At 48.8% G+C, this 24,628-nt stretch overlaps 13 protein-coding genes across 13 annotated transcripts; 7 read left to right on the top strand and 6 right to left on the bottom strand.

Annotated features, from left to right (window-relative positions):
• Nucleotides 1-3,248: 3,248 nt before the first annotated feature.
• On the bottom strand, nt 3,249-4,217 carry PG985_003340 (uncharacterized protein; the record flags this gene model as incomplete). Its single annotated transcript, XM_066823109.1, has 3 exons — nt 3,249-3,266; nt 3,713-4,017; nt 4,175-4,217. 3 exons carry the CDS (start codon nt 4,215-4,217, stop codon nt 3,249-3,251), a joined length of 366 nt encoding a protein of 121 aa, XP_066690541.1.
• A 788-nt stretch (nt 4,218-5,005) lies between these two features.
• On the bottom strand, nt 5,006-5,900 carry PG985_003339 (uncharacterized protein; the record flags this gene model as incomplete). Its single annotated transcript, XM_066823108.1, has 2 exons — nt 5,006-5,403; nt 5,477-5,900. The coding sequence occupies 2 exons, from the start codon at nt 5,898-5,900 to the stop codon at nt 5,006-5,008; spliced, it is 822 nt and encodes a 273-aa protein (XP_066690540.1).
• An 804-nt stretch (nt 5,901-6,704) lies between these two features.
• On the top strand, nt 6,705-8,476 carry PG985_003338 (uncharacterized protein; the record flags this gene model as incomplete). The annotated part of the gene is made up of 2 exons (XM_066823107.1): nt 6,705-7,169; nt 7,232-8,476. 2 exons carry the CDS (start codon nt 6,705-6,707, stop codon nt 8,474-8,476), a joined length of 1,710 nt encoding a protein of 569 aa, XP_066690539.1.
• Nucleotides 8,477-8,926: 450 nt separating this feature from the next.
• Nucleotides 8,927-10,552, top strand: PG985_003337 (bicyclomycin resistance protein; the record flags this gene model as incomplete). Its single annotated transcript, XM_066823106.1, has 3 exons — nt 8,927-9,063; nt 9,125-10,252; nt 10,330-10,552. 3 exons carry the CDS (start codon nt 8,927-8,929, stop codon nt 10,550-10,552), a joined length of 1,488 nt encoding a protein of 495 aa, XP_066690538.1.
• Nucleotides 10,553-10,968: 416 nt separating this feature from the next.
• PG985_003336 (heterokaryon incompatibility protein) lies at nt 10,969-12,864 on the top strand (the record flags this gene model as incomplete). Its single annotated transcript, XM_066823105.1, has 1 exon — nt 10,969-12,864. One exon carries the CDS (start codon nt 10,969-10,971, stop codon nt 12,862-12,864), a length of 1,896 nt encoding a protein of 631 aa, XP_066690537.1.
• A 321-nt stretch (nt 12,865-13,185) lies between these two features.
• On the bottom strand, nt 13,186-13,989 carry PG985_003335 (uncharacterized protein; the record flags this gene model as incomplete). Its single annotated transcript, XM_066823104.1, has 1 exon — nt 13,186-13,989. One exon carries the CDS (start codon nt 13,987-13,989, stop codon nt 13,186-13,188), a length of 804 nt encoding a protein of 267 aa, XP_066690536.1.
• A 600-nt stretch (nt 13,990-14,589) lies between these two features.
• PG985_003334 (uncharacterized protein) lies at nt 14,590-15,250 on the top strand (the record flags this gene model as incomplete). The annotated part of the gene is made up of 3 exons (XM_066823103.1): nt 14,590-14,809; nt 14,883-15,061; nt 15,227-15,250. The coding sequence occupies 3 exons, from the start codon at nt 14,590-14,592 to the stop codon at nt 15,248-15,250; spliced, it is 423 nt and encodes a 140-aa protein (XP_066690535.1).
• A 184-nt stretch (nt 15,251-15,434) lies between these two features.
• On the bottom strand, nt 15,435-15,948 carry PG985_003333 (uncharacterized protein; the record flags this gene model as incomplete). The annotated part of the gene is made up of 2 exons (XM_066823102.1): nt 15,435-15,800; nt 15,868-15,948. 2 exons carry the CDS (start codon nt 15,946-15,948, stop codon nt 15,435-15,437), a joined length of 447 nt encoding a protein of 148 aa, XP_066690534.1.
• A 589-nt stretch (nt 15,949-16,537) lies between these two features.
• PG985_003332 (uncharacterized protein) lies at nt 16,538-17,438 on the bottom strand (the record flags this gene model as incomplete). Its single annotated transcript, XM_066823101.1, has 2 exons — nt 16,538-16,948; nt 17,010-17,438. The coding sequence occupies 2 exons, from the start codon at nt 17,436-17,438 to the stop codon at nt 16,538-16,540; spliced, it is 840 nt and encodes a 279-aa protein (XP_066690533.1).
• Nucleotides 17,439-18,232: 794 nt separating this feature from the next.
• On the bottom strand, nt 18,233-19,441 carry PG985_003331 (uncharacterized protein; the record flags this gene model as incomplete). The annotated part of the gene is made up of 1 exon (XM_066823100.1): nt 18,233-19,441. One exon carries the CDS (start codon nt 19,439-19,441, stop codon nt 18,233-18,235), a length of 1,209 nt encoding a protein of 402 aa, XP_066690532.1.
• Nucleotides 19,442-20,806: 1,365 nt separating this feature from the next.
• PG985_003330 (uncharacterized protein) lies at nt 20,807-21,928 on the top strand (the record flags this gene model as incomplete). The annotated part of the gene is made up of 1 exon (XM_066823099.1): nt 20,807-21,928. The coding sequence occupies one exon, from the start codon at nt 20,807-20,809 to the stop codon at nt 21,926-21,928; it is 1,122 nt and encodes a 373-aa protein (XP_066690531.1).
• A 1,152-nt stretch (nt 21,929-23,080) lies between these two features.
• Nucleotides 23,081-23,602, top strand: PG985_003329 (uncharacterized protein; the record flags this gene model as incomplete). Its single annotated transcript, XM_066823098.1, has 2 exons — nt 23,081-23,383; nt 23,450-23,602. The coding sequence occupies 2 exons, from the start codon at nt 23,081-23,083 to the stop codon at nt 23,600-23,602; spliced, it is 456 nt and encodes a 151-aa protein (XP_066690530.1).
• A 323-nt stretch (nt 23,603-23,925) lies between these two features.
• On the top strand, nt 23,926-24,416 carry PG985_003328 (uncharacterized protein; the record flags this gene model as incomplete). Its single annotated transcript, XM_066823097.1, has 3 exons — nt 23,926-23,929; nt 23,996-24,108; nt 24,171-24,416. The coding sequence occupies 3 exons, from the start codon at nt 23,926-23,928 to the stop codon at nt 24,414-24,416; spliced, it is 363 nt and encodes a 120-aa protein (XP_066690529.1).
• Between the last annotated feature and the right edge of the window lie 212 nt (nt 24,417-24,628).

The raw sequence follows: 24,628 nt of genomic DNA, 5'->3' as shown, positions 1-24,628 counted from the left end.
TATATATAAAAAGCTAAAATAATTAAATCTTTAACTTTTCCTTTAAAAAAGTATTTTATAAATAGAAATTAATAATTTAATTTAAATAAATATTATTAAATATAAAAAACCTCGGGTTATATTATATTATTTAATTATATATAATATTTAATATATTTTTTATAAAAATAATAATTAACGTAAAAATTAAACCCGCTTTAAATAGTATAAAATTATATTGTTTATTATATTTATTATACCTTTATATCTACCTTTAAATATTTATACCTTTTTAAAATTAATATCGAAGCTTTATTAAATTATATAATCCTATAGCGTAATATAAAATATAACTTTATCTTTAAAAAGGGTTTTATTTTAAAATACCCGATAAAAAAAGGCGTTTTAAATTTCGATTCCTTTTATTATAATGATATATATTATTAACCGCCTGGAAATTTTTATTTAAAAATAAATTATATATTCGTTAAATATTATATATTAAAGGTATAATTAAAAAGCATTAAAATTAAAAAGAATAAAATAAAGTAAAAGATTAATTTTTTAAAAGGGATAAAAAAAAATCGTCCTAAATTTATTAATAAACGGAGTATTAAATAATTAAATATAAATATATAACTATAGTTTATTATTATATCCTTTATAATATATAAATTTAATAAATATTATTAATATAATTTAACCATTAACGGGGTAATAAATAATTATTAAAAAAATATCCTTATAATAAAACGTCTTTAATTAATTATATTCGATTTTTTTTAAGGAATAAAATATAAAACCATTAAGAATCTTTATTTATAAACTTTTTAATTTCTTAATTATTATCCTTTAACCCGGCCTTAATCGATATAATAACTTTAATTTAAAAAAGCTTATTAAAAAGTTTATCCTTAAAAGCTTTCTTTTTATTATTTATTAATTTAATAGGCCATACGTTAATATAATAAATAATTATATAATAACTATTAAAATTTAAATATTATTATTTAAAAGGAAAAATATTAATATTATAAATAATATTAAAAACGAGAATAATTTATAAAGAATTAACGTTAAAGATCGATTTATCGTTAATATTTAATATATATAAATTAAAATAAGGAATTAAAAAATAGTTATAATATTATTATAATATTAATAAAACATTAATATTTAAAATTATAAATATTTTATACTTTATAAAGCTTTTTAATATTATTTTAATTCGTCCTGCGGAAAATGTTAATTTATTATTTATATTAAAAAAAGAAATTTATATAAAATTTATTATTTTTTATATAATAAATTAAATTAAATAAATATATAAGTTAATTAATTATATAATAATTGATTAATAATAAATCGATAATAATATATTTATTTAAAAATTACTCGTTAATTTCGGTTTATTTATTTCTCGTTTATTAATAACGACTTTTTTTTTAATTAATTAAATTAATTCGCGATCTTATTATATCGACCTTCGTTAAGTTTATTAAGCTCCGCGGTTTTCGAAATTTTATTCCCGTTTTATATATATATAAATACGTTTTTTATTATTTAATAATTTTAATAGCGGTTTTTACTACTATATACTTTATATATAACGTATAGGTTATATATATAAAAAGTTACGTATTATAATAATTTAAAAAGTATATTATTAAATACGGTTTTAAATACTTTAAAATCGAATTTATTAAAAGCGATATAATAATTATAAAAATAAAGCTTTTTAAAAAGTTAAAATTTAATTATCGGCGTAACGGCGCCGGCTTTATTAAAATTATTAAAAGTATTTTTTACGGATATATATAATATAACGTCGTTATTATTATTAGTAATTATTATAATATATATAAATAAATATTAAAATATAAATAATATTATAAATATATAATAATATAAAAAAAATTAAAGTAAAAAATAATAATATATATATATATATATATAATAAAAAAGAGAAATAAATTATAAGTTTTAAAAAGTATATATCGCGAAAATTTATATTTATTTTTAAAAGTTTTTTTCGAAAATTTATATAAAATCGATATTTATATATATTAATTTTAAAAATTTTATTATTTAATATAAGTAATCTCCGATAAATTTTAAGCTTATATAGTATAAATAAATAATTTTTTTTTTAATAATTAAATATAATATTATCGCGAGCCTTAGGTTTATTTTAAACTTTATATTATAAAGAATAATAAATAACTATAATTAAAGGTTATAATAAAAAGGGGGCTTAATATTTATTATTTATTATTATTAAAAACTTAATTTTTTTAATTTTATTATTTAAAATATTTATTTATTTTAATACGGAATTATTATTAATTTATATTATTATCTATTTATTTCTTATTATTTATATTAATTATATATAATATATATTAAAAAATTTTTTAAATAAATATTATTTTAATTAATATAATAATTAATAATAATTATAAAAAATTATTAATATTAACGAATATATTTTTTTAATATATTTTAAAATTTAATCTTATATCTTTTATTAATTTATAAAAAAAAATCTTATATTATAATACGGTTTATAATTTTAATTATCGCCTTTTAATATTTAATTTTTATATTAATATAATATTTATTTAAAAAATTAATTATAAGATATAAAAATAAAATAAATCTCGTTAATTTTATAAATTACTTTTATTTCTTAAAAATACCGTTTATATTAATTTTAATTTTAACGATATATTTTAATTTAATAAAATAAACGCTTTCTATTTACCTTTAATATATAATATATTATTTAGCCGATAATAATATTAATTTATTAATTTAGGTATTCCTTTTTTAATCGGCGATATATTTAAAGAAATCGCTATAATAGTTAATTTATTATATTATTCTTAAAAAGTAATTAAATAAAGTAAAAGGAAAAGAATTTAATTAAGGTGGATTTTAAATTAAAGTATTTCTTTAAAAGTATATATAAAAAGGCGAGGATTTTAACCTTTTAAATAAAGAGGTTTAAAGATTTTAAAAACGGCGGTATATTAAAGTATCTCGTTAATAAACTCGAAATATATATATAATATTTAAGAATTATAAAATTAATTAAAAATTAAAGAGAAAATAAAATTAATTAAAAATAACTTTATATAAAACGTTTATAAATAGGGATAATAGAATAAATAAATTATAATTGATATTAATAAAGGGAGTATTAAACTTATTATATAAATAAATATATAATATTTAATAAAGATTTAAGTTCGTAATATCGAGGTCGTTTAAAATAGTGGGACGCGCTTATTTAATTTAGCGGTTAGAATACCGCGTTTACGGTTTTATAAATAATAATTATATTAATTATTTTAAAAATATAAATTTTAAAGGGTATTAATTATATATTATATTGAAATTATTCGTCGATCGATATTAAATTCGTATTTTAAGAAATAATAATTAAAGGGTTTAATTTTTATATAATAAAAATTAAAATAATAAATCTTTTTATATTTATATAATAAATAAATAATTATTATATAAAAAAATATAAAATTAATTTCCTTTTATTTAAAGAATAAATTAAATATAAATTACTTGGATTTATAATTTATTATAAAAAAGTAAAAAAATTAAATAAATTAATAAAAAGATTATTATTATATATATGTAGGAGGAAGTTTAGCTTTATATATCTATCTATCGTAGGATATATGGGTCGATGTTTCACACTCCAACACCTGGAGACCCCGTAGTTGGTCCAGAACGCCAGCGCCAGCGCGACGACGATCATGAGGTTGTACGAGGTGGTCAGGCTGCCGCGTACCGACTTGGGCGAGTTCTCGGCGAGGTACTGCGGCGCCAGAATGGAGGTGGCGCCGATGGCGAGGCCGCCGAGGAAGCGGCCCGCGTAGAAGACGCCCAGGTTCGGGACTTCTTGCATGGCGCACCCGACCAGGAACAGGCCTGCGGCGAGGGTGACGGACCTCTTGCGGCCGAGGAAGTCGGAGAGGGGGGCGGCGGCTAGGGCGCCACCGGTTCCGCCGGCGGCCACTGCGAGGCATGAGGGTGTTAGTCGGGTTGCTTTGCCTTCAGGTGCCGTATCAGACTAGGGAGAATTGTGATGACTAACACATAGCTGCTATATTCCCCTCTGCATGATAGTCGTCAGTTTAACTGTGTGTGGTATCTTGAGCGGAGCTGTACTTACCTCTGGCGCTGACTTCCGCTTCGCTCAGCCCGTCGAACCCCATGGCGTGGCGAAAGCTCTTGAAGGTGAGGACGCCTCCGATGTTTCCTTGATCGAAACCATACGAGCGCCGGCGAACGCGACAGTGATTCCGAGTAAGAGTAGCTTCCGGTTGAAGATTTCTCGGGGATCCTTCTTCCAGTCGGGAGAGGCCCAGAGAGATGTGCCGCCGCCCATTGTTGGTAGTGATGCAGTCGCTTCGGCTTTTGCTTGTATTGTAACTGAATACCTGACGTTAATGTGAGCTAAGTAGGTAATTAGCAGCGATACTGATACCGCCTCTATATCTATACTGCTCTCTCTCGCCCACGACGCCAAGCTCTCCACCCCCGCACACGAAAGACGGCCCGGCAGTTCATTGGTTTTCCCCACGGGGTAGGGGGCTCGTATATCATGCTACATAATGCGGGGAGATGCGCGAAAGTGGATGTTGGGCGAGATGATGCCAAGCAGGGCCAAGGATAAAAGTCACATCGCCGCTGTCTCCGACTACCACTGCGGAGAGAAGGCCGGCTTGGCTCAAAACAAAGAAAGTTCCTCGACGGGTCCCAACCATGATTTTACTGGTACCTAAAAGGACCAGGGTCATATGAATGTTCGGCTTTTAGACCGAGGTCAGCGTTTGTTCTAACAACACAACATTTATACCTTTAGGCCTAGTAATCTTCAAGAGCACATAACCTCATCTCCTTGAGTACTGAAAACAAAAACAAAAAAAAGGCCAAGCTACCTCGGCCTACCCATTTGAACCCCGTAAAGGCTTGATATGACTACGATAAGTCACATCTTGGTCTATGGCTTCCTCCCGATCCAGGTATACCGGAGCGAAGTCGCATAGGCCCCCTTCCGCGTCTCGTCCAGGGCCCCTGGGAGGATCCGCCGCAGCTCCGCCGCCATGTGCTCGCTCTTGGTGGTGCGAGCGATGAGCTCGTAGATGACGAGGTTGGCTTCGTGGATCTGGAAGGCGAGGAGGGGCGGCGCGTCCCGCTCGTCCTGCTCGACATCGACGAACCCGGCCTCAGCGAAGAGCGTCGGCAGCCGGTTCGGCCAGGTCGGCCGAAGGCGTGGGTCTTGCGCTTGGATAAGGTTGCAGAGGCTCCAGAGCTGGTCCGTCGAGTCCTCCGGGCGCGACTTGTCGATGCGTATTGTTCCGATGGGGGGTTCCTCCCATTGGATGTAGCCACCGGGCTCTGTCTCATTGTCAGCCGAGCTGCTGATTACTAGTACCTTTTGGTTCGGACCGTTGGGGCTCGTGAATCGTACGCAGCATTTGGAATAGCTTTGCAAGCACACTGGCGATATCGTCGTCCACCAGGACGAAGGAGAAGAAACGGACGTGGATGACGTCGTAGACGCCCACCAGGTTCTCGGGGACGGCCTCTTTGACGTGCCAGCGTTGGTATCGGAAGTTGGCTGGGACAACGCCGGCCGGCGGGGCGGAGTTGAACGAGACGTCGAGACCGTCCAGCTGCGCTCCTTCGGGGAGATCCGTGCTGGCTTCAAACAGCCAAATGCTGTTCAGTTTATGGTGAAGGGTCAGTGCAAGTTGACGTTGAATTGGAGCAGGAAAGTTCATGGAGCACACATACGCGGTCCCGGTGCCTACATCGGCCACTCTGGCAATGTTGTCGCGTGGGATCTTTGGGTGAAACCGATACCCGAACAGCTTGGCCCAAAGCCGGTCCATCAGGTTCAGGCTATCGTTTGGGTGACGAAGTCAGCGACACTAGTACTTGGATGGCTTGAACCTTGTGAGCGCACCGGCTGTTCTCGAGAACATATCGAGTGAAGACGCATTCCGTGCTGGACGCCATTGGAGGGTTTACTGTGCTAGTGCTGCAGAAGTGATGCTGTAAAAGTGTCTTGACACATTCGATTCGACCCTTTGCCAGTCAAACAAGAAAGAATCTATTTGGGAAATGGGAAAAATGTCGAGGGGCTTCCAGATACGTGACAGCGATTCAAAGAGGTGATGACCACTAACAGAGGATTTGAAAGGCATGACGTCGCCTCGAAGGAAATGGTTGCGCAGCTGGCTGCTTCGGATAACCACCTGTCAGCCGTCAGGGACTGCGGTCATTGCATGCCAACTTCCATTTGTCTGATCTATAAATTGGCAGGCTAGACTTAGTCTTGTACTATTGGTTCCAATGAGCGACTCCCTTGCGTTTGTATGTGTAGGCGTTGAGCCTATGAGATATGCCTTCTGACGCAGGGGGTAAGAACGACCAAAGCCCCTTTCCTGCATATACTTTAGGCTAGTCCAAATACGACCAGATACGTACATCGATCAACAAAGAACCCAATGTCGCTTACCTAAACACCGCGGTCTATCTGCGGACCAATGGGGAAACGCCTTGGAACACCCCCGGCCCAACCTTCTTGGCGGCAAAGTCCAACTTCCCGCAATACCCGCAAACCTTTGCTCCCCCGCACCCGCACCTGCTGCTATCCGTCCACCACAAAGTACCTATCTGCCAATCGTTCCGATATGGAATCTCCGAAACGGAAACGTGCCCGTCTCGCCTGTCAGCCCTGCCGCGAGCGCAAGCGGAAATGCGACGGCCGGGACCCTCCCTGTTCCACTTGCAGCCAGTGGGGGTATGAGTGCAGCTACCAAGTCCGGCAATCCTCGTCGTCGACGTCTCAACCACCAGCGCAGGCCTCACCGAGACCACCGAGTGTCGTGTCTGGGCCTCTGCGCTTTGACGTAGTCACCCCTACAACCTGTGCGACTCCAGATACAGCTGCCTCCGCCCATGATGGACTCCGTCGCCGGGTCGAAGCCAATTCCGGAGCCACCACGGTGAGGAGATTGGGGCTAAAGATGGACCCGACCCGGGCTCCCAGGCTCAACCTCTTCGGGTGGAACATTGGTGCAAGACAGTTATCTTCCGCCATTCCTGCTGCCACGGCTCTCCAGATCACCGAGATTACCTCGCTCGACCACATGGAGGTAAGTGAAGTCTCAATCGAGGTTGATCAATTATCCGCTTATTCATTGCCAAAACCCACCAGGTCTTGGCCCAAGTCTACTTCGACAAGTTGGACCCGTGTTATGGGTTCATCGACAGGCGGCAGTTTTTCGAACGGCTCAATTCGCGATGGACGTCGGAGCCGAGACCGAGAGTATATGACAGCGTTCTGGCCGGGGTTGCCGCGCTCGGCTGTCTGTTCTCACAGCGTAACTGCACCGTCACGGAGCTGCATTTAGTGCAATCGGCCCGGTCCACCCTCGACAGCCACATTCTCTCGATGTCGCCCTCCCTCGATCTCCTGACGGGCTGGCTGCTCCGCACTATCCATCTGCGGCTGACCGATTCGCCGCATGCTACTTGGATCGCCAGCAGCACCTTGATGCATCTGATCGAAGCCTTGGGTCTGCACTCGGATTCCGATACGGATGCAGTCTATGCATCCAGCTTCCCTCCCAGCGCGCAATGCGATCCGGACCTGAAGAGGAGGATAGTAGGGGTCTCGCATCATCTAAATGCATGGACCTCGTTCGACCTCGGACTCTCTCGCGTATTGTTTCAGAAACATGACTTGCCTCTACCGCCCGCACCGAGGCCAGGCGATTTCACGGCCGAGCTCATCCGGCTTCTCCCCACATCTGTCAGTCTCGACCCAAGTGTAGCAGCAGAGGATACTGGTCTTCTATCAACTCTCTCCAGCATCCTGAACGGGTCGCACACCCAACCGCCCTCCGTTATGGCCCAGACCAATCTCGTACTGTGCCTAGTCCGCCGTATCCTCTCACAGAACTTGGACATGTCGAACCTGGCAGAACAGGTTCTTGACCTGCTGAGAAAAGCTCTTGGGTGCGCGCGAAGCATGGTCCAGGACTGCTCCCCATGGCACCAAGTCGCCAATGTGCCATTCCACATCATTTGTGTGCTACTCATCATGGATACACGCTCGTCTCTCGCCATACTTCCCGAAGCGATCCAAACCGTGGGACTGGTTACTTCCATTTACGACACCGAGACCATGCGGGAAGCAAACCACACGGCGTACTTACTTGTCCTCCTGCATCAGCAACGCCGCAAAGACGACCTTGCCGTCTTCAGCAAAGCGCTCGCCGAAAACCAACCAGAGCCTCGGATGGATTTATCACCCCAGGGTCCCACCCATACTAACAACTCGGACGACCATGCTTGGTTGGAAGCTCTGGTGTCGGATCTGCCGTCGCTCAGAGATGCTGACCTCGATGAGTTTTTGAACACTGACATGATTGGGGGTCCTCTTTTCCTCGGCCTTTGAAGAATTCCCGCCCCAATGGAAGCATAACCTTTTCTCGGCTCCGCGATATGAGCCGGTGGGCTGGCTTCGACACATAAAGAACGTTTTGGCTGTGCACCTAAGCGATAAGCTGTGGCAATCGATGACAAGCGTTGCCGAAGATGGTTGAGCACTTGTCATGAGGCGGATCCACTGTTGCGGGTATTGCGGGTGTCGCGGGTAGAAGATCCCGCAGGTCCCGCTCCAAGCCGAAAAGGCAATTGTTATATCATTCATTGCGTGCGACAACGCTTCACTACAAATTTTCGCATCGATGCCTTAAGAGCAGTCATTCACATTAAAATTGGCAGAGATCGAACTTGCCGGTCATCATCGAGGGGTTTATACACATGCATCATCTTACATACGACGCAGACACCATCTCATGACCACAAACAACAACATCGACGCTCCTTATAGTGTCGCGGAGCTATGACGCAGGACGAGAAGTTACATCACGGGCAGGAGGGTGCTGATACGCCGCCCCTTTCCGAGTCCTCGGACTACACCGTCACATTTGAGGGGCCGACAGACCCTACACATCCGTACAGATGGTCACGCTTTATGAAGTAAGTTTTACCCTGTCTCTTACCGAAGAGCTCGTCTTACTTATTAAACTTGTCCGATCAGATTATTCATATCAATAACCGTTTGTGTTGGGACACTCATCGTGTCGTACACCAGTGCTGTCTTTGCACCAGCCCTTGAGGGCGCCATCCGCGACCTTGGTGTCAGTGCCGAGGTCGGGAGGCTGGGCACAACCCTGTATGTGCTCGGCTTCGCATTCGGTCCCGTCTTCTGGGCGCCATCATCGGAGCTGTGGGGTCGCAAGTGGCCGCTGACCGTCGCGATGTTCGCGGGCGGCGCCTTCACCATCGGCACGGCCGTCGCCCCGAACATCCAAACGCTGCTTATCTGCCGCTTTCTCGGCGGCATGTGCGGTGCATCTCAGCTAACCGTCGTACCCGGTGTACTTTCCGACCTGTACGAGACCCGCGGGCGCGGCGTGGCCATCACCCTGTACGCCCTCTGCGTATTCTGCGGGCCCTTCGGCGCACCCTCCCTCGGCGGCTTCACTGTCATCAACACAGACCTCGGCTGGCGCTGGACCCTCTACGTCCCGGCAATCCTGTCCTTCGCCAACGGGGCCCTGACCCTGTTCTTCGTTCGAGAGACCTACGCGCCCTGCATCCTGGTGGCCAAGGCCAAGGCGCTGCGGCGCCAGCACAAGGGCAACGACGGCGGCATCCACGCCCCCCATGAGCTCGTCGAGTTCGACTTTCGCCGCCTGGTCGAGAAGTACTTCACGCGCCCGTTGCGTATGTTGGTCACCGAGCCGATCCTCCTGCTCGTCTCGATGTACATGTCGTTTGTGTACGGGCTGACGTACTGCCTCCTGGCCGGGTTCCCCTACGTCTTCGAGACGGTGCACGGCATGCGTCGGGGGGTGGCGGGGCTTCCCTTTTTGGCTCTTGCCGTAGGGCAGGTGCTGGGAGTCGGGTTCGTGCTGTCGCAGCAGCGCGAGTATGCGCGGAAGCTGGAGGCGAACGGGAATGTGCCGGTGCCCGAGTGGCGGCTTGCGCCGACGCTGGTTGGGGCGCCGGTGTTTGCGGGGGCTATCTTCTGGTTTGGCTGGACTGGGTTCACACCCGATATTCACTGGGCTGTCCCGACGGTGGCGGGGCTGTTTCTGGGGTTCGGGATCCTCTGCGTGTTCTTGCCGTGTTTCAACTACATCGTTGACGCGTATCTTCCAGTGTAAGTTGTCAGACTTTGTCTGGTTTCACCCCATCCTTCACGCTTCTTCGATGGGTTTCTAACTGTAATGTCTCCAGGGCTGCCTCGGCCGTCGCGGCCAATATCATACTGCGCTCGTCCGTCGCGGCGGGGTTCCCGCTCTTCTCGACGCAGATGTTCCAGGGGTTGGGGGCGCAGTGGGCTTGTACTGTCCTTGGGGGGCTGGCGGCGCTGATGATTCCGATTCCGATCGCGTTCCGTGTCTACGGGCCGCGGTTGAGGGGGAAGAGCGCGATGTTGATGGAAACGAGCTCGGGCTGAACATGAGTAGCAAAAAAGGAAAAGCCCAAAGAGAATCGACTTGCTAGTTGTTTCTTTTTGTATTAGATATGGGCGGGGGTGTACATAGCATTTATGGCGTTTGGCAGAGATCTAGAGAACAAGACTGGTCTGACATGTAACACTAATAGAAAGATGTGTAATGATAGTAATAAACAGAATACCATACTTTTGATACCTATCGAATCATTCTGAGGCTGGTTCTGTATGGAATCACGCTAGTCTTTCAGCTGAAGATCAGCCCCTTCAGCTCACCGCGCTAGAACCCCCAGCCGAGCAGACCCCAACCCAACATCTTTCAGCTGTGGCGTTTGGGTTTCACCATAACATCTTCATCTATCTTTTTGGCATCTCTGGTCTTTCTGTTTGCTGTTAGAAGGGAAAAGGCTACAGCAGAGATGTCGTCAAATGTGTATGATCTGGTAAGTCTGAGCAAAGCGCCCGGGTCGACCATTCGGGTACTGGAGTTGGAAAAGGGCGAGCCAGGTGCCCCGTTGAAGGGCTCTCTTGTCCTTTGTTCGCTTGACGGCGACGGCCCGCTGCCCTATACGGCCCTCTCGTATACCTGGGGCCAACGGACAGCCGAAGACACCACGATCCGACTGCAAGGCGAAACAACGCCGGTGGAGGTATGGACCGAGCTCAAGCACGCCCTCAACGGGCTCCGGGAGCGCGACAAGTGCGTCAAGCTTTGGATCGATGCGCTCTGTATCGACCAGTCCGGGTACAGCGAAAAGAGCTTCCAACTCCCGCTCATGGGCCAGATCTACGCGCGGGCCTCCAAGACCATCGTCTGGCTCGGTCCCGCCAGCGGGGACAGCGACCGCGCCATGCGCTGCGTCAACCTGATGGACGAAGAGTGGCGCCGCCTCCAGGGCACACCCCCCGCCGCCTGGTTCGAGACGTCCTTCCAGGAAGCCGACTGGGACGCCCTCGCCGCGCTGATGGCGCGGCCCTGGTGGGGCCGCGTCTGGATCATCCAGGAGATCCTCAAGTCGCGCGCGCCCGAGTTCCGGTGCGGCGGCGCCCCGGTCGGCACCCTCGACGGCATGGTGGCGCTCGAGGACGCGCGCCGCGCCCATGGTCGGACAGTTGCGGGGATGCGCCGGATCCCGTCCTACCCCCTGAACATCATCCTGTCGGCCTGGGCGCTCAACCGACGCGACGCCCACAGCGACGCGTGTCCCCTATTCGACTGGCTGGGGGTCACGCACCGCTTCGGCTTCACCCAGCCGCGCGACCGGTTCTACTCGCTCCGCAGCCTGGTCGGGCCCGACGCCCGCGAGGCGCTGGATCCGCCGGAGTACGATCCGGGGAAGCTGTCGGATGCGCTGCTTAACGTGCGGGTTTCGATGCATATCCTCGAACAGGCGCGGCATCTGCAGTCGCTGCAGTATACGTGGCGGCGGCGCACGGAGGGGCTGCCGACTTGGTGTCCGGATTGGTACACCGAGCAGGAGGGCTACGTGATGCTGCTGTTCGGGGCGCGGGTGGAGTTGGGACCGGGCGATACGCTGGTGCTGCCGCGGCTGTCGGCGCAGGCTTGCGGGCCCCGACACAGCGAGGCGCGGATGCGGTTCGAGCCCGAGGCGAAGGAGCTGACGAATGAGACGGCGGCGGGGTGTCGCTTGCGGATCGACGGCTGGCGGTTCGACGAGGTCGGGTTCTGCGATGCGTTCCCCGTCATTGATCTGGCGGCGGAGATTACGCCCGAGCTGCAGGCGCAGGGCCGGGCGGCGCGGGTGCGGGCGCTGTACGAGAAGTGCTCGGTGTGGAGGGATGTTGTCGAAGAGCGTATCAAGGACAAGAAGCCTAATCCGTACGGATCCGCCGAAGCCCTGCGGTCCGTGTTCTGGCGCACGCTCATCGCGGACCGCGACGGGGATTGGCAGGGCCCGCCGGAGGAAGAGTTTGGCGAGAACCTCGCCCGTTTTCTGGAGAGCGAGGGGACAGACGTTCAGGGGGCTATGGCGTATCTGGTGCCCGCGGCCTCGCGGCTGGCGAGACGCTCTTTTGTCATTACCGAGAGGGGTTATCTGGGGTTGGCGCCGATGGGGTGTCGCATGAGCGATGCCGTCTGTGTGCTTACGGGAGGGGATGTGCCGTTTGTGCTGCGTCCTGGCAAGGCGCCACAGCGGGAGGAGGGTGGATGGGAGGGTGGTGTAGGGGGTTCTACACAGTATGAGTGGGTTGGCGAGTCTTATTTGCATGGGATCATGCGGGGAGAATGGGTTTCGGGGCTGGAGAAGGAGGAGAAGCTTGAGTCGGAGATGGTGACTTTCGATATTAGGTAGATAGATGGAGCAACTGCCTTTGAGCATGTTACTTGGTATGTACAGAAGAAGGCGAGGGCATTCCTAAATTATTGTGAATAATCGGGAGTCTACAACATCATACAAGCCACCTGCAACAAAACTCGACTTGCACATATAATCACGTTGAGCATATTATTAGCAAAGCAGTAATTGGCAGAGTAGAGAATCCATTGGACAGCCCAAAGGCCTGTCTATTTACACGCTTCTACATATCTATCTCGACAGTGCTTTGCGAGTGGGCGAGGGTATAACATAACACTACAGCCTGAATTCCTGGGACTCATTTGGAAGCCCCGATGTTCAGGAAGTCGGGTCACCAGCTTCGTCGCTGGTGTTCTGTTGCGGAGCTCTTCGGGCATCCGAGCCCTTTCCGAGCTGGCAGTCCGATAAAGCGTCTCTGAGACTGCTGAGACTGATGCCAGGTGCCGGTTGTTGTGGGTGCAAGATGCAGGAGGAGTTCTTGTTGCCTGCCTCGCCGGCAGCTCCAGCATCCTGTTTCTTCTCGGCCGCGGTCTTGGCGGAGGCACCGTGGTCTTTCTCACCAGCCTCTGATGCGAATTGGCTCTCCGGTATATCCAACGGGATAATCCCGCGTAGGCGTTCGCGTTCTGTTGGTGGGGGCATTATCGAACTCCTCCCCAAACCAATCGGTGGTCGCGATATCGGTCCATATGTTTGTTCCGGCAGGGGGGCCTTGACCTGGGAGGCGTCCTGGGCAGAGCTGTCATCCAGTGCTGCCTGCTCCAGTTGCGATGACCACTTGTCGGTGATCACGTATCGACGGCCCTTGTCTGCGACCTCGATGCTTCCCAAGTTGTGAGTCGTGCCTTTCGACTCCCAGGTGACCTGAAAAAGGCCGTCGAGCTTGGCCACATCCACGTTCGGTTCATGGCGCCGGAAGAAGTAGTTGGCGATTCCTCGAAGGTGGTGTCGGAGATCTTGTTCTTCGGTTCCTTGTCCGCTGCCATGATCATTCTGCTCGGAAGAAGGCGGGGTAGCGTTGCTGTCCGGTGAGCGGTCCCGAAGGCGTCTGGCGGGTCTGCCACGCTGTGCAGGCCGTCTGGTGTCCTGCGAACTACCACGTCTTCCTTTCTTGTGTGCCATCTGGTTTACGGCCGAGGGTTTTATGAGGAAAGGTTATCTCGTCAGCGTAACAGCCAGGAGTCGAAACGAGTTTGGTGAAGGAGGCAAGAGGAAATGATTGGGATTCTGGTGTGCAAGCTGGGTTGTGAGGTAATGGAGCCAGATCGTTGACGGAGGACAATTACAGTTGCAGTAAGGTAGGGTCCTAAATGGAGCATGAAGCTGTCTGACTACCGCCCGGTAATCAGTGCCTAATGAAATTCGGGCCTCTGTCAAATTGGTGTGCAGTGCAGAGTGGTAAGATTGGTGCTCTTATCTGTGACTGTTGGGGCTTTCAAGTACCTTTTTGCTCTTTAAACTGAGCTGACCTCCCAAGAGTCCAATCTTTCTGAGTGGAAAAAGACGCGGCGTCACGCAAAGTAAGGCACAAACAAAGGACTTCATCAATTTCCTTGCTTTAATCTCTATTCTCATCTTGTGAGTCCCATTTACTGTCACTGTAACTTCCATCTATTCATCTCTTTTGAGATTGCAGATTTGACCACTTTGAAACATCCTTTTGCAAATTTCCACTGCTAACTAGATCTTAGCAATTCACGAAATCAAGAACAACAGGCCATTATGGCAGCCGAGCACCAAGTTACTGTGCCCTCTTCCAGCTCCCCAGTTGCTGTAGGAATCTGGATGACCAAGGATGAGACGAACGACTACGTGAGACAACTTATCAACTCGCTTAGAGATGGAGGTATCCTTCACATCTCTATCAGACGCGAAGGAGATCTGTACCGGATCATGTTTCTCGACCCAACTCAGTTGGCAACATCGGACTCGGCGTCAGCCAGTAGGTATTCTGACTGGTCTTGAGGACTTTCAATCTTACTAACAAACGCGTCTGTATCAGGATCCCTACCCAGACTGGGGCGATGATTCAGGTTCCGTGCTTTTGCCGGAGCTGGTGGCCTGGACTGGTCCTCGAAACGACCCTCGACGGGCTGTAAACGAGAAGCTACGCTCGTTCGTCAGCGGGACCGGATGGCAAGTTTCCGCTGTCACTGAACATGAGCCCGAGTACGGGTCCAGTAAACCAGCCAAGGTCAGCACAATAGTTTGGGCTGTTCTGCCTTGTCTCGTAGTGTAGCAACCGGATGTTTAATGCGCAACGAGACATGCATAATTTAAGTGGGCAATTCATTGTGAAACCAACGGCTTCACCAAAGACAGAATCACGTAGAACAACGAAGGTATGACATTCACGTAGGATAAAGACGGCAAGGAGCAGTGACTCAGTCAGATTTTGTTTGCCTGTAGAGAAACAAATCGTAGGTGCGAGGCCTCGTCTAATCGCGCTTCGCGTTTCCGGGTGTGACCCTTCCGATCTCTTTCAGGTCCCCAGTGGCATATGCCTTTAGGAAGCAAACAAGGGCTTCCAGCTCTCAAGCAGCTTTTGATATATGACAAGGTCGGCATTAGAGGTTTTGTGAGATGCGTAGCATTTCATGATATGTGAGCACCCTGGATTTGATAGAGCTTCCGTCGTGAACTTCCCAGGTCACCTTGGTGCGGGTGTTGTCCCCATTAGGCATGTGCAGGACCGTCTCGTAGTTCTCTGGCTTGGGCAAAGGCGAATGAGAGTCGAGATGAAAGCCGTCTGCAGCCTGACGACCAGAAACTCTCTGCGACGAGTTGCTACCGGGGCCGTTGGCAGAAGAACCGGTGCTTGACTGAGGGTTGCTGGTCTGGGCAGCCTGAGCGGCGGGTTGGGTACGCTGAGGCTGCGCATGATCCGATGATCCCGATTCACCGTGCTGAGAAACGTCTGCCTGTGTCTCGAGCTGTCGGAATGGTGTCAGAAGTTGCAGAAATAAATTGGTTGGCAAGAATAAGTAAAAGTGAACTTACAGTAGGGTCCGATTGGCGGCTGCGTCGCTGAGCGCTTCCCTCGGGGATAGAGTCCTGTCGCTGCTCTTGGTTCGACGACATCGTGGCTGACTCGAGAGCGATGTCGAAAGGATTGGTCTTTGCGTGAATGAAAGATTTTTTGTGGATGTTGAGATGGCGAAACGCGTGGGGTGGGTTGAGGGTTTGGATTTGTGTGCCGCTGCGCAAACAAGGAAGCTCAAGTTCCTCTGGCAGTTGGTGGGAAGAGGAATGGAAGTTGCCAAAGGATTGAACCAATGCAGCCTTAAGTAGTAGGTACTTTTGCACTGAAAAGTCCAATCAATCAGTCAATGCGAAAAAGCGCCCAAGGCAGGTACACAAGGTATGTACATCCTTGAGTTCGGACTGCTCATCTACTGCTCACCACGTCTGTCTCCTATCCGTCACATTGCTACCAGAAGCATCGACGATTCCATAGCTACCACCTGTTACCTTACGCCATGCTTTTCATATCGGGGCCAGCTGGTTCAGTATTTAAAGTGGCACCACATCACCATCCATTCGAGCCCTGATCAAAAGTGCCCTACACCCCCCTCCAGGACAAGCGAAGGTATGGTACTGACAGAAATACCTTACTATCGTGGAGTGATGTTACCGGTAATACAAATAACTCCAACCATTCCAGATGCTTTCATAGCGACAACATACCTAACCTCTTAGCCACCACGTAACAAAAGTACAACGTCTTGGCATCACCACTCGGTATGCCCGCCATGTTCCCAGTGATAAGGCCCAACGCCCAGTCCATCCAAGGCAGTGCCAGTACCGTCACCCCCAAGACGACGTAGACAAGGACCCCAAAAACGAACTTCGCGTTTGCCTCCAGCACACAGCAAGACCATATCATCAATATCAGGGGCAGCATCAGTAGTCCACTAAACACAGTGGTGAGAATAAACAGTGGTCCGAACCGATGTTCGATGGCCTCGGCCATGTAGTGTGGTAGCGAGATCATGATGGTGCCAGCGACGCCCGCGAACGATCCTAAGACCCAGAGGAGGGCTGGCCAGATCAGGATACGCTTGGTGCCTGGCAAGGATATCTGAAGGCGACAGTATCAGTATGATTCCCATAAGAGGTACGTAAACAACCATGCGGCGTACTTTCGTAGCCACCTCCACCTTTAGTCCATCAGTATCCGTACGCTCAACCTCCAAGACCTGACCATGGACAATTGACATGAGCATGGGCAGGACCGAGACACAGACAGACGTGGTGAGCATCCAAACGCCCAACATGGCGAAAGGCCAGGACCTCCAGCAGCAGCTGATGGAAATAGATGTCAGGACGATGATGATCACGAGCTGGACGGAGCCGAGGATCAGGTCGAAGCGCTTGTGGTTAAGTCGTTTCCAGGGTCTCAGGGGCTGGCGGCCTAGGTACAGCATCACCGCCGTGTAGTAGGTCAAAATGTGCGAGGCGAAACCGATGCCGCCGAAGGGGAGGGAGTAGCAGGCTGCTTCGTCGATCGTGATAGCTTGGAGCTCGGCCGCGGAGGCTGTGTAGTTGTATGGGATCGTGCTGTTGGACATGTTAGGCTATCTGGGTTGCGACAGAATAAGTGGTTCACGATGTATGGGGTGAGAACCAACAAACCGCGAAGCTCACGTCTAGCATAAATTCATGAAAAGAATGGAACAAGTATAGGATCAGTTATGAAATAGCACGGGATCAGGGGCTCTTTCTCAGCGGCCTATCAGTTGAGGGTCAACCGCGGCAAGTTCCATTCCTCAAGTCAAGATTCAGCTTTGCAGACTGCCGCCATGCTTGGCGACCGTCCGCATTTGATTGGAATGTAATGTCTAGCACACTTCCTATTGGTTACCTATTTTATGATACAAGTGCCGACCTGAAAGTTGTGGCGCCTCAGCTGAGCTTGGCTCTCAATGTGATTGGTGGTGGCTGAAGATATCAAGGTCGAGACTCACAGTAGCAAAAGCCATCCAAGTATCCACTTTCCATGACCCCTGGACACTGCCTTACGAGGCCCACTGCCAAGAGAAATATCGAAACCGGACGCCCCTGATCATGGGGGCACTCCACGCTTGCCCACGTGACCCCGAGAAGTGAGACATGGCGCCAAATACTCACGGACACAGTTTTAGTCTGATGGGGACTCAGCACAGAAGTACATATGTAAGCTAACAAGTGGTTCATTAGTTCCCGGCATGAGTGGCCGAGTGTAGTCTTGTCTAGCGCTCCAGCAAGAAATCCAATCGTACATGACAAACCAAGCTTCGACTCTCAGTCCAGATATGAACCGCTCGTTGATATTACAAATTACTAACACATTTGACCTCATTTGATACCCATCTGCAGAATCCCCTTAGCTCATTCCGCTCAGTCGCTTATCCGCCGCTACCATCTGCTCCGCATGCCATACTCGATGGCGCTTCATACTGTCCTCTGCCATGTGTATCCTCTTTCCCGCCTCCTCCATCTGTTCCTTGTGCCACTCCCGGTGTTTGATCATACTATCGTCTGCCCTGTTTAGCCGCTCATCTGCTTCCCTCATCTGTTCTGCGTGCCAGGTACGATGAGCTACGATGGCATCATCTGCTTGTTTGAGCCGCTCGTCAGCTTCCCTCATCTGCTCCTCATGCCAGGTACGATGACCCACGATAGCGTCGTCTGCTTGGTTGAGCCTTTCGTCTGCTTCCTTCATCTGCTCGGCGTGCCAAACCCGATGGTTGACAATGGCGTCGTCCGCTTGGTTGAGCCGGTCATCGGCTTCTTTCATCTGCTCCGCGTGCCAGATACGGTGGTTTTTGATGCTGTCGTCGGCTGCGGCTAGTCGTTCGTCTGCCTCTTTGATGGCTCGGGCGTGGAACTCGCGATGCTTGATCATGCTGTCGTCCCTCATGGCGAGCCTCTCATCCGCTTCCTTCATGGCCTGGGCGTGGAACTTTCTGTGCTCTTGGATGCTTTCCTCCGCCGCCGCCAGCCGCTCGTCGGCCTCCTTAATCGCCCGCTCGTGGAATTTTCGATGCTCGATCATGCTGTCGTCGGACATGGCCAATCGCTCGTCGGCCTCCTCCATTGCCTTCACGTGGAACTTCCGGTGCTCCTGGATACTGCCCTCGGCGGCGGCCAAGCGGTCGTCGGCCTCCTTCATGGCCCGGGCGTGGAACTCGCGGTGCTTGATCATGCTGTCGTCGGCCATCTCGAGGCGGCCGTCGGCCTCCTTCATGGCCTCGGCGTGGAAGACGCGGTGGGCCTCGATGGAGGACTGGGCCTCGCCGAGGCGCGTGTCGGCCTCTTGCATGGCCTTCATGTGGAAGAGGCGGTGCCGCTCCATGCTCTTGTCCGCCTCGGACATCTTCTGGTCATGGTCCACCTGGCGCAGCCGCGACGCGCACTCCTCCATGGCGCGCCGGTGCTCGTCGTGCAGCCACTTCAGCCGCTTGTCGTTCTCCGACTGCCCGGCGTCCCAGCCCTCGGGGTCCACAAACTTTTTGGACTTGAGCCGCTTCGCCATGTCGGGCGGCGGCGGGAACCGGCTGGGCTCGTTCCGGAGGAGGTACTGCTGGCTCATAGTATGTGTGCGCGTGTGTGTGTGGTCGCGCAGACGCTGCGCGGTGGGGTATGGGTAGGGAGCTAAGATAGGAAGGGCGAAGACCAGACGAAGTACAGATGTAGGTATCGATGGATGTTTCAATTCAATTACAAAGGGCTAGAGCAATGGTTTGTTCGGTAGTTGAGATCTAAGTGTGGTGAGCGCGACCGTTGGCAGGTTCCTTGGACGTTGGTCATGATGGGGCGGGATGACGTCACGGGTCGCGTCTAAAATACTTGTTTCTTGAGGTAATCCAAAAACACCAAAGCTAGAGCTGTAAGCACCATGCGTCAACCCCACGATGGCTTCAATGCCCCGTGAGAATAACTTCTGACAACCAACCCTAATTGATCGATGTCATAGCAGGAAGACTAGGAATGCGATTGTCAATCTTGGGGGCAGCGGTTCAGCGTAGATCAAAGACGCACTAGTGCACATGATGAAGACCAACAGCGCACAGAAATGGGGATGGCAGGTTGAATGTCAAGATCACGGAGAATGGATTCTCCAAGTGTATGGGCTCGCTGGCCTGGCTGTGGATCCGTATGTTCGTTGAGATGCTCCTGTCCAGATCCCCTGAGAACCACAAGCGCCACTCAGGGGCTCACACACGTGCCGCTCTATCAAAACAGCTCGCCCACCACAGAATTGCTGCGCGGGCACCCCGGTATCTACAGAGAAAAGCACAAATGATCCATTTGGGTTCCCAAACGCTGTTTGGATTCTGGTTTCATTGCAACCGGAACTGCAGTCGGCGACTGAGACGGCGGCATCTTTCAATCCAGGTCCTTCAAATTACCCTCGCAGTAGTGATCAGACTTGGGATAAGAAATAGGTCGCTCATCTTCATTGGCATTTTGATTACATTGCGCAAGGTAGGTTCTAAATTCTGCTGAGTGTTGCGGGCAGTTGAGGTGGCCTTTTTATGCAGTAAGCATTTTAGCATGTCCTCGGTGAATTCGATATGGCAAATTTTCCACACTTTACGGGAAGTCGCAACCTGACAGTTTGCAAAACTTGAATGCCAGTAGGTGTTTCCTTCTTTACCTCAACCTACCTTGATCCACCAGCCCATGCCCGCTCAAAACAGCACCCCATTCCAACTTCCCCGCGAAAGTTCTCTGACCAAACAGCAGGCAACTTTCCAGTCTCTCATCGCCACCCATTTCTCTCCCTTTCATTGAGCGCTCATCTTTGTGCTTTGTCTCGCCCTAGACAGTGCGTTCGGGTGTGGTGACCTGAGCTGTTTCCTTATCACCACTCATATCCCCCACAAACCGACCATATGATTTGAAGCACCAACCCAACCCAATCCACCTGCTTCAAGACCAGCAAACCGACACAATGTCTTGCGTCTTCTTCGATGCAGACCAGGGTCTTGACCCGCAGAATGCATCAGCCTTGGCGCGGCTTCCCTCCGAGATTCACCTTGGCATTGCAATGGAAAGCGACTCCGATGAGACAGTCTTTGCCGTGTTAAGAACCTGCAAGAAGCTTTTTGGAATCTACCGGGACCTCCTATACGAGCGAAACATTCGACACGACAACGGCAGTGCTGTTTTCAAGATTGCGCGCAATGGTGAAGTGGCAGCCTTCGAGCATCTCGAGCGCACTGCGAAGACCATGGATGAAGGCTTGCCAGGATTGAGCAGAGTGCAGTTTGTTTCATCAGAAGGGAGGACTTTCACCGGCAACTCCTTCGCCGATCGACCTTCATGTCCCTTCACACCAGAGTTTTCATTCACGCCGCTCCACTGGGCTGCAGCAGCAGGACATTCGGGCACAGTACAGTGGCTCCTCACCAAGGGCGCGGAGTGCAACGCTCTTGGCAAGTCTTCAGCGGCCAGGTTCCATCCCATCTCTGCGCCTAGATTCTTCGACTGGCATCATCTCTTTGAGCCGACCCGTGAGCCATGCACGCCGCTACACGTAGCAGTTTGTACCGGCGATGTCGGGATTATCATCTCCCTCTTGGGTGCCGGATCCGTCCTCAATGTCGATGATCCTGCTGGGAAATTCCCGGAAATACTCAAGATTGCGCTGGTTTATGGCCATGTCGACCTCATAAGATATGTTGTCCAGAACGACTATGCCAGCCCGACGAATGAACACCTCCGCTCTGCTGCCGACTCCCCAATGTGCACAACTTCGCTACGTTGTTTGGCCGAGCTCGGCTGTGACATCGTTGACGGCCTAAAAGTACTCATCAGAAATGCGGAACACGACACTGAGGCCATGGAAATGTTACAAGACCCAACTATCCGTCCCGATCTTAGCCGCCCTGTCGACACCGATCCTCCCACGAACCAAGCCACTTCATTCCTTTATGATTGTACGGCCAGATGGAAAGTTGACACAGCGAACTTGGAGAGTTTTAGGAGGTTGGTGGTTTTCTTAATCACGTCAGGCGCAGATGTAAACTATCGGGCCAGTAACCCGGGGGGTTACGACGATTCTTTCGTGTGACGCTCCTTGCTCTATAACGACAATAGATGCATTCTTCAAGAGCTCCTAGAGAACAGGGCGCACTTACGAACGCTTCCTGACGAACGGGATATCGTCAACTGGTATCTGCAACAAATGTCAGATCATCCCGTTCGAGGACACTGCAACATGAATGATGATGGCTCCTGCGGCGCTGCTCACAAGCTACGAATTCTGTTCGAGCACGGGGCTGTTACGTATACATGCCCTGGATTTCCTCCACTCGAGTTTGTATACATGTGTTACACCAAGAAGTTGATCGATCCAGTCGGCTTGCTCCAGGTCATAAAGCCACTCGTCGACAACGGTGTCAGTAGAGATCCCGTGGCTGTCCCCTTATTTACAAGCCACCGGCGCCCTCACAGCTTTCTCTTCCGAGCCCTGACCGCTGGTCACTACGACATTGCACAAATCTTCATCGAACGAGGTGGTACGTGTTTTGATACTCAAGATCCCATGGAGCGCATTGATGAATGTTACAATCAATTGCCGGAAGATATTAGAAAGTGGATCGATGTAGCCTACTTTATCTAAGCTCAGGCTTGTGAATGTGTTGGGAGACCTGGCAGATCACGTGTGTGACCGACAGGGATATCGGCTTCGACCTAGCTACAGAGTTGAGTGAAATTACGTTCATATTAAGATGTTTCTTCTGCACATACTGGGACTGTGTATCAAGTAACCTTCAAATACGGCATATGTATGGTCAGAGGGGTCAGTGTAGATGTCCGTAATGCGACAACAGTATACGTTGCTAGATGCATACATCAGATAGCCTTTCCGAGAGTACATCAAATTTCAGACGATCACGCAGCTTGACTGCCAAGAAGCTGGCTTCAGGAGCGGCGGAGACAGAAGATACAGCCTTCATATGCAAGCTCTCCAATGTTGGACGGCTGCAGCTGTACTCTTAGCGGCTGGGAGACTGCTTTAACAGGTGCTTCAGAAGCTCCTAGGTGGTCGTGCACAGAGTTGTACCCAGCCCAATGCGCGTGTTGATTCACCTCTTGTTCACAAACCACCGCAACCAGAACCTTTCATCCGCACAACACCTACCCTCTGTTCTCAGCGACACTTGTAAACCTACACCGCCCGCGAACACAACCACCTCTTAACTCGATTCCTCTCTGCGCAATGGCTAAGGAGCCAGAGCCTCGAGGTCCCCATGCCGCCAAAGGCACAAAAGAAGGCGATCGAGGCAGACACGGACCTTGGGCTGGCCGCCTTCGCGCCAACCCGACCCCGAGTGATTTTGCCCTTGGCAAATGCGACGAGGACCCTGACTTCATCCCCCTGAGTATGCGACCCAAGCAGCCCAAGAAGCCCAAGCAGCCCAAGAAGAGCTCTACCGCTGCTGCCCCGAGCCCGAAGCCCAGGAAGAAGCCCACTCCTTCTCGCATCGCTCATCGACTCAAAAGGCAGGAGCGCAGACGTCAGGTAGGTCCGATGAGCGAAACCTGTTATTAGATCATGTCGACCTCTGCTGACAGCGCCGGTGCCCAGAACAAGATGCTTATGCAGGCTATGGAGAGTCTTTCGCTTGGCGACGGAGGTGGTCACAACAACGGAGAGAGTCACAAGGATGAGGACGGTCGCCACAACAGCGACAGTCACAACAAGATAGAAAGCCAAGATGCCATGGATATCGATATCTGAGTTGCTGCGGTTGCTTTATTGCTCAAGCTGTAGCGGCGTCACCAACAAGGTGCTTTTGGTAGCTTACATAAGGTGCCCTTCGACTGGATAGAAAGATTCAATCAAGCGTGGAAGGCACGTTCATCACCTCTGGGGTGTTGACCCAATGCAAATTATGGATTTCTCCCAGTAGCTTGCTTGCTTGCCTCTTTCTTGCACAAGATCCATCCCCACCAGGATTGTCAATTCACATAACGTTTTCCTCCTCCGTCAGAGTCAGAGTCCTTGTACACAAACACCACCTGACAGTCGAACTCTTCCTCGAAAGGATTTCCCTCTCCACCATGGGTAAGAAAGCTAAATATCGATCTTTCCAAGTCGCCAAGGGCACAGAGCGTGGCTCGTAAGGCACAGGCGAACCTGAGACTGGTCGCCTGCTCTCCGATCCCACGTCAAGTGCCGACGCAATCGAAGGAGTCAACACCAATTCTGCAGATCCTGGTTCGCCTCCATTGCAAGGAGAACAGGTATGTCCTAGCAGAGCCCCATGACAACTAATGCACCTCTTGCTGACACTTTCGTGGTCCAGACCGCCCTTGACCAGGCTGCTGCGGAGGCTGCTGCAGAAGACCGTGCCTCACCACCCAAGCCCAAATCGAAAGGGGCAATTCGCCGAGAGCAACGCCAGTTGAAGAAAAAACGACGTCGACGGTTGCGCCGCCTGATAAGCAAACGTTGCAAACAGCGTCACCGCCAGAGAGCTCAAGACATGGCCGCCGCACTGTCGAAGCAGAGTCTCCAGGAGACAGACAAGGCCGAAGCTGCCAAGAAGTAGCAACGTCGTCTTCAAGCCCGCGCAACCTTGCCAGATCACACTTCGGTCCCTGCTCACAACGGCTGAATAACATCGATATGCAGCTGATCTGGGATTTGGTGTCTTTGTCGGATTTCACAAGTAGGGTTTCCAAAACAGAGTCGGTAAACATATACAGCTTCGAGGGTTTCTCATGTTTGGCACTGAATACAGCTACGTTGGTGGCCTGTCTG

Source organism: Apiospora marii, assembly GCF_038362585.1.
Source record: "Apiospora marii strain CBS 49790 chromosome Unknown utg000002l_segment0_segment0, whole genome shotgun sequence".
Classification (NCBI taxonomy): domain Eukaryota; kingdom Fungi; phylum Ascomycota; class Sordariomycetes; order Amphisphaeriales; family Apiosporaceae; genus Apiospora; species Apiospora marii.
Note: the sequence above shows the minus strand (reverse complement) of the source record. Positions and strands in the feature narration are given on the sequence as shown.